At 43.6% G+C, this 6,606-nt stretch overlaps 1 protein-coding gene across 1 annotated transcript in view; it reads right to left on the minus strand.

Moving 5' to 3' along the window:
* The window catches only part of Tekt1 (tektin 1), a 17,501-nt gene extending 11,257 nt beyond the window's left edge, over positions 1–6,244 (minus strand). The window contains exons 1-2 of the mRNA XM_055613106.1: positions 6,186–6,244; positions 4,332–4,538 (exon numbers count right to left, since the gene is read on the minus strand). Of these exons, the coding sequence (XP_055469081.1) occupies positions 4,332–4,521 (190 nt within the window). The 5' untranslated portion in view covers positions 4,522–4,538; positions 6,186–6,244. The remainder of the gene's footprint in view (positions 1–4,331; positions 4,539–6,185) is intronic.
* Between the last annotated feature and the right edge of the window lie 362 nt (positions 6,245–6,606).

The following is a 6,606-nucleotide window of genomic DNA, read 5'->3' on the forward strand; positions in this document are numbered from 1 at the left end:
TATCTATCTATCTATCTATCTATCTATCTATCTATCTATCTATCTATCTATGATGCAGTCTTGCTCTGTAGCCCAAGATGGCTTTAAACTTTCCTCTTGTCTCAGCCTGAGTGCTAGAATTACAGGTATGCACCACCTGGCTGATAACTCTTTAATTTTTTTAAGATTTATTATAATATTTTAATTGTGGTTTTGTGAGTGTGTGTTTGCATGTGTGTCTATGTGTTTCTGTGCACTTGAGTTCAGGTGCCCGAAGAGGTCAGAGGGGTCTGATCCCTCCAGAGCCGGAGTTGTAGGTTGTTAGGAACTACCTGGCATGGTTCTAGGAACTGAACTTGGGCTCTCTGAAAGAGCAGTATGCACTCTGAACTACTGGGCTATCACACTAATCTTGTAACTTTTAAATTGTATCAAAGCTCTAAGTGTGTGTTGTTTTGAAAGTCAAACAGCCTCACACAGTCTGGTGAGTGTCTGACTCTCTCCTACCATCGCCTCCTCTTGGAGCAACAATTTCAACACTTTCACTCTTTTTTTCTGGCATTTGCTCTTATTAGTATCCATTTATCATCAATTTAATGCCATGATGAAGTATGACAATTTGCATTTTTTTTTCAGGGCTAAGGATTGAACCTAAGCCCTTGAGTACAGTAGGCAGGCTCTCTAATGCTGAGCTGTGTCCTCCACTCCAGGATTGCTTTTAGCCAACTCAAACAACAGCCTTCTGGTCCTCCCATCTCCCAATATATGTATATCAACATTTTACTTACATTTTTTTAATATATAACATTATTTACACTTGAGTCCAGTAGCATATTATAATAAACTTCTTGCTTAACTTTCTTTTTTGATATGATTATAATCACATCATTGCTTCATATTCATTTTTATGATAGGCCAAAGAAGTAAGTTTGTTTGTGTGTTTGTTTGTTTGTTTAGGTAGTATCTTTCTCTATAATTCAGGCTGGATTTTAATTTCCTTTTTTATTTTATTTTATTATTTTGTTGTTTTTGAGACAGGGTTTCTCTGTGTAGCCCTGGCTGTCTTGGAACTCGCTATGTAGACTAGGCTGGTCTCAAACTCACAGAGATCCACCTGCCTCTGCCTCCCAAGTGCTGGGATTAAAGGTGTGCGCCACCAACTCTGGGCTCTGGGCCTTGAATTTTCAGTCCTCACACCTCAGCCTCTCAGGTACTTGGCTTATCAGATAGGCCACCACACCTGACTAAAGGCAAGTTGATTAAGTAGTACAAGTAAAAGATGGCTGATTATAAAGCAAACGGTAATGAAAGCTAATGGATTCAGAATGTGTAGCTTCACATTTGAATCCTAAATTTATGAGGTATTGTGTAATTATCAATTTCCTCTCCCTAAAATAACATAACATGTGTATGACTGTGTATGTTGTACCGGGCTGTGTATATGCTCCTGTGTGTGTGTGGGGGGGGGGGGGGGTGTTATGCATACACAGAAACTGGAGGAAGGTGGAGCAGTATCCTGCTCTATTACTCTCTGCCTTATTGCTTTGAGACAGGCTCTCTTACTGAACCTGGTGGGCAGCAAGCCCTAACAGTTCTCCTTTCCTTGCTCCTCACATTGCTTTGTCTTTTTATGTGGGTCCTGGGGGTCTGAACTCATGTCCTCATGCTTGCATGGCAAGCAGTCTTACACAAGCCATCTCTCCAGCCCAAATACTTTATTTCTTGGAGAAGAAATATATCTAAGTATATCTAAGTTATAGGAAACATACAGATAGCAAGAAGGTTACTATAGCAACCACTTCAGGGGCTGCAGAGATAACTCAGTGCTGTGCTCTAGCAAAGAAACAGGTTTCAGCTCCCAGAACCCAAGTTAGGTGGCTCAAAACCGCCTGTAGCTCCAGTTCTGAGGGTCTGATGTCCTCTTCTGGTCTCCACATGCACATATACAGACACATATACACACATGAAATAAAAATAAATTTTAAGGTAACCTGTTCACTTTATTTGTATTAATTACTAATGCTTTCTCAATCTTTCTGACAAGTATCCTGTCAATCAACTGATGACATTTCTCTTCCAGAAACATCTTTCATGGGGCCCTTTCTCCTCCTGCTGTGACCAGGTAAACACCCCCCCCCCCCCGACAGCACACACACAATAAACTCTGTAAAGGCTGTGTCTGCTTAGTTCCCTGTTGTCTTCTACTGGGAGAAAAGACAGCAACTCTGGATTCATCCTTCCACACCCTGGGTTCATATTTCTCAATAAATCTCTTTTATAAGATTTGCTATCTGGTGTGATTCTCTCTTCAAAGGTAGCCAAGAAGCAATGAAGAGAAGAAGCAAATAAGTGGATCAGGGCTGATGCTCCTGAGCTCCTCTGCTCTGCTGGGGATATCCTCCCGCAGGAGCTGCAAGGCCTCTGCTGAGGAGGCTTCCTCTCAGAGCTGTGTGGTGTCTGGGCTCCCATGTCTCAGGGTGGCCCTCCACTGGGATACATTTCCTCAGAGCTGTGTGCTTCCTGAGCTCCTGGGTCCCAGAATACCTTTTTGTCAGAGCAGGAAAGCCTACACCTGTGTTCATTCCCAGGACTTAAAATGTAACTCACAACTGTTTGTTACTCAAGATCTGGGGGATCTGGCGCCCTCTTCTGGCCTCTGTGGGTTCTTCCACACACTTGGTGTACATAAACTCACTCAGACAATAAAACAATAAAAAAATAAATCTGTCAAAAAGAAAGAAAGGAAAGAGAAGAAAAGGCTAACAGAGCCAAGAGCAAAACAGTCAAGAGTCCCAGATGAATGGAAAGAGAAGGGTCAACAATAAGAAAGGGGGAAAAAACAGCCAGAAAGAAAGCAAATGGACCAGATGAGATGCACACCACGGCTTCCTGTCCTTAAGAAAGGCCAAAAGGGATAAAGACTAAGTGCCCCATGGATTAGAAAGTTGAGTGTCGCTAATGGTCTAAGTGTTTTGTCTGTCCTCCAGTCTGATGGTGTTTTATGGATCAAACACATCCCAAGTTTTTATGTGTTGGACACACAAATGGAAACCCTGCAAGGACGGATATCAGCCTGATATATACACACCACCAAGGACAGCACAGAAACTTTTAAGTTTTATTTTACCTTTTTATTGAAAATGTATCTTTAGAAAATTATACATATAACAAAGTGTAATGATTGAGACTTCTAAGGACTGAATCCCTGACTCAGGAAACAATATTAAGAGCATCCAGAAAGGTCCCACTTGGCTCTTTCCAATCCACATTTTCTCACACACCATTGTTGAGTTCTCATAGTATAAATTAATTTTTCTTTAATTTATAAAAATGAAATAATATGGTATGTGCTCATTTCTTGTTTTTTGTTTGTTTGTCAACATCTTCCTGAGTTTGTGAGATTCTTCTGTGGTGTTGTATCAAGCTGCAGATCTGCCAGCCTCTTTGACGCATAAGGGAGGTACTATTTACCCACCTTATTATTGATAAAGCCTGCAGCATAGATTTTTAGTAAGTAGACACTAGGTTTCATAGATAAAAGTGTAGCAGCAGTGTGAAAGGTCATACACACCCAGCTTTGGTAGGTGCCTCCACCGCTGTCTAAAGTTGTACCAATCAATCCTTCCACCAGTGGCAAGGGTTCTAATGTGGCACTCACTGCTCCACTTCCTCCCCAATACTTGGCACTTTTCATTTCTTTTTTTCTTCCCTTCTGGTAGGAGAAGAAACTTTAGTTCTCTCTTATAATCCCAGGACTCAGAAGGCTGAGGCACCAGGATCACTGTGAGGTCAAGGCCAGCCCAGTCTACAGAGTGAAAATTATTTGAAAGTTTTTAAATGTTTGGCTGGTTACTATCTACTTTTTAAGTTAATTGTTTTATCTTAGATCACCAGGCTATTTCTCAGCCTGCGATTGTTAAGAGTGAATTGTTCTTTATGAAAGACCCAGCTAAAATGTTTATCTTAAGGGACATCCAGTGCCTGCCCCACGCCCAGCTTAGCTTTCCTCACTCAGCACCTACCTGGCTCTATGTTGATAAATGACTTTTGTATCTTTTCTCCTTTCAAGGTGGGAACCCATGAAAGCATAAAGCCTGCTCATGTGTGGTCTATACATGCTATCAATGGATGGGAACCAAATTGGAGAATGAGTGATAGATGGCTGAAAATCAGATGGTGTTATTGTGTCTGTCTTATAGCACTATTCTTAAACAAACAGAACCTGCAGGATCAACATTTCTGCCCACTCCCATACTTCTAGAATGGTACGTTGCCACAGAAAATATGGCACTATAGATAGCCCCCAATAGCCTCATCAGGAGGAGGTCACAAGCATAATAAGCACATCTTACCGAGTTTCTTGTTCACATCGCTCTGAGACTTCCTAGTGGACTTCTCGATTTCATCCACAAGCCTCTGGCTTTCTGACACCAGTCGTTCAGACTGGGACCTTTGGGTAGCTGCCCTGTGGTACTGTCTTTTGTTAGCAATATACCACTCCTCAGGAAGGAACTTGGATGGAGATTGAAGTAATTTGGCCATTTCAGATTTCCAAAGTCCTGATCAAATACAAACCATTTTGCATTAAATAAAAGCAGCAGTTTCTGCCATCATCACCATCATCAAAATGTGACACTCATACTGAAACATGAGTTTTCATAACCTAAGCCAAGCATATCTGTGTAGCTAGCTCCCAGATAAAAAAAAATCAATATTACCAATATGCCAGACCCTCTTTTAGCCTCCAATTTGCCACTCCCAGCCACACAGGTGACCACCAACCTGACCTTTAATGCTACATATAAGTTCCTCTGGTTTGAAATCATACACAGTGTGCTCTTCAGCAACTGGTGCATTTATTTAACATTATCATAACAGTGGTCTGGCTGCTTATAATGCAGCTTATCTCTTCTCACCACTACATGACGCACAAGGTAACTATAAAATCTCTTTTTCTATTGCATATGATTACACGGACTATTCTCACGGAGGGCTATCACAATAATGCTATTAATATTCTCCTGTGCATCTTTTGGAGACATGGAGTTCTCATGGGACTTGCTGGACCAAAGAGTGGTGTGCTGGCTAGTCTTGTGTCAACTTGACACAAACTAGAGTTATCCACAAAAAGAGAACCTCAGTTGAGAAAATGCCTCTATAAGATCCAGCTGTAGGACATTTTCCTATATAGTAATTGATGGGGGAGGTCCCAGCCTATTGTGGATGGTGCCACCCCGGGGCTGGTGGTCCTGCGTTCTATAAAAAAGCAGGCTGAGCTGGGCAGTGGTGCCTTTAATCCCGGCATTCAGAAGGCAGAGGCAGGCAGAACTCTGTGGAGTTTGAGACCAACTGATCTACAGAGTGAGTTCCAGGAAAGCCAGAACTACACAGAGAAACTTTGTCTCAGAAAGAAAAGGAAGGAAGGAAGGAAGGAAGGAAGGAAGGAAGGAAGGAAGGAAGGAAGGAAGGAAGGAAGGAGTTGGAGGAGGAGGGAGAGAGGGAGGGAGGGAGGGAATCAGGCTGAGCAAGCTATGATGAGCAAGCCTGTAAGCAGTGCCCTCCATGGCCTCTGCATCAGCTCCTGCCTCCAGGTTCATGCCCAGTTTGAGTTCCTGTCCTGACCATCTTCAATGATGTATAGTGATATGGAAGTATAAGCCAAATAAGCTCTTTCCTTCCCAACTTGCTTTTTGATCATGGTGTTTTGTCGCAGCAATGAAAACCCTAAGACAAGCAGTGTTCTTCCAAATACATAAACCCAGACATGTGCTCTAAAGAACAAACAAATGTGACAGCTATAAAACCGACATCTGGGCATTCTATGTGACAAAGTAGGGGAACTCAGGAGAAGGCAGCTGGTGGAGGCAGACAGTCATGGAAAGACTGTGGTTCCTCAGCTCTGAACGACCATCATTTGTCTTCCATAGACAAAGCTGAACCACTACCCCAGAGGCCTCTGAAGTCTTCTCTAACAAGGATGGAGTCAAATTTTAACTAGGCTGAGCACCGGGGGCCCGTGCAGACCCCTCAGATACTCCTGAGCTCCCTAGTCCAGTCCCTCCTTTGGCCTCTTCCAAGACTATCTTAGCGTGGCTCCCTGAGATGTAACTTTGCTACAAGTCTGAGTAATCTTCTGAGAGGGGACCTAAATCAGGGCTGATGGGGTAGGGGGAAGGGGTCACGGGAGTGAATTGGGGTTCACTTACCTCAGTACCTCAAAGAACACAAACGGCTAACCCCAACTGAAGCTCTGGGCTCCTCAGAGAACCGGGAGAGAAAACTGCAGTCTCTATGGCAACTGGACGCGGAAGGCGCACTTGTTAGAAGACTGCGCAAGCGCGAATGTGCGCGCTGCAAAAGCGAGACCTGTGCTAAGAACTTGAGGCTGCGGTGGGTGGATATTCCGCGAACTCATTCTGCCTCGGAAATGCCAGACACCGAGTAGGAACCGGGTCACTCGTGGTTCCCGGTCCCAGAGTCTCTGACTCTGCAGATGTATTGCGGAGTCGGTCTCGGTGGTGTCTGCTGCTCTGAGCCGAAGAGGAGCTTTGAGGAGGGCGGGACCAGCAAACCTGGCAGCACACACCAGCTCCAGACAGGAGAAGGCAAGATGGGTTTCAGACTGGG

The sequence above is a fragment of the Psammomys obesus genome, unplaced genomic scaffold (genome assembly GCF_907164565.1).
Source record: "Psammomys obesus unplaced genomic scaffold, mPsaObe1.curated_primary_1811, whole genome shotgun sequence".
Taxonomy (NCBI): Eukaryota; Metazoa; Chordata; class Mammalia; order Rodentia; family Muridae; genus Psammomys; species Psammomys obesus.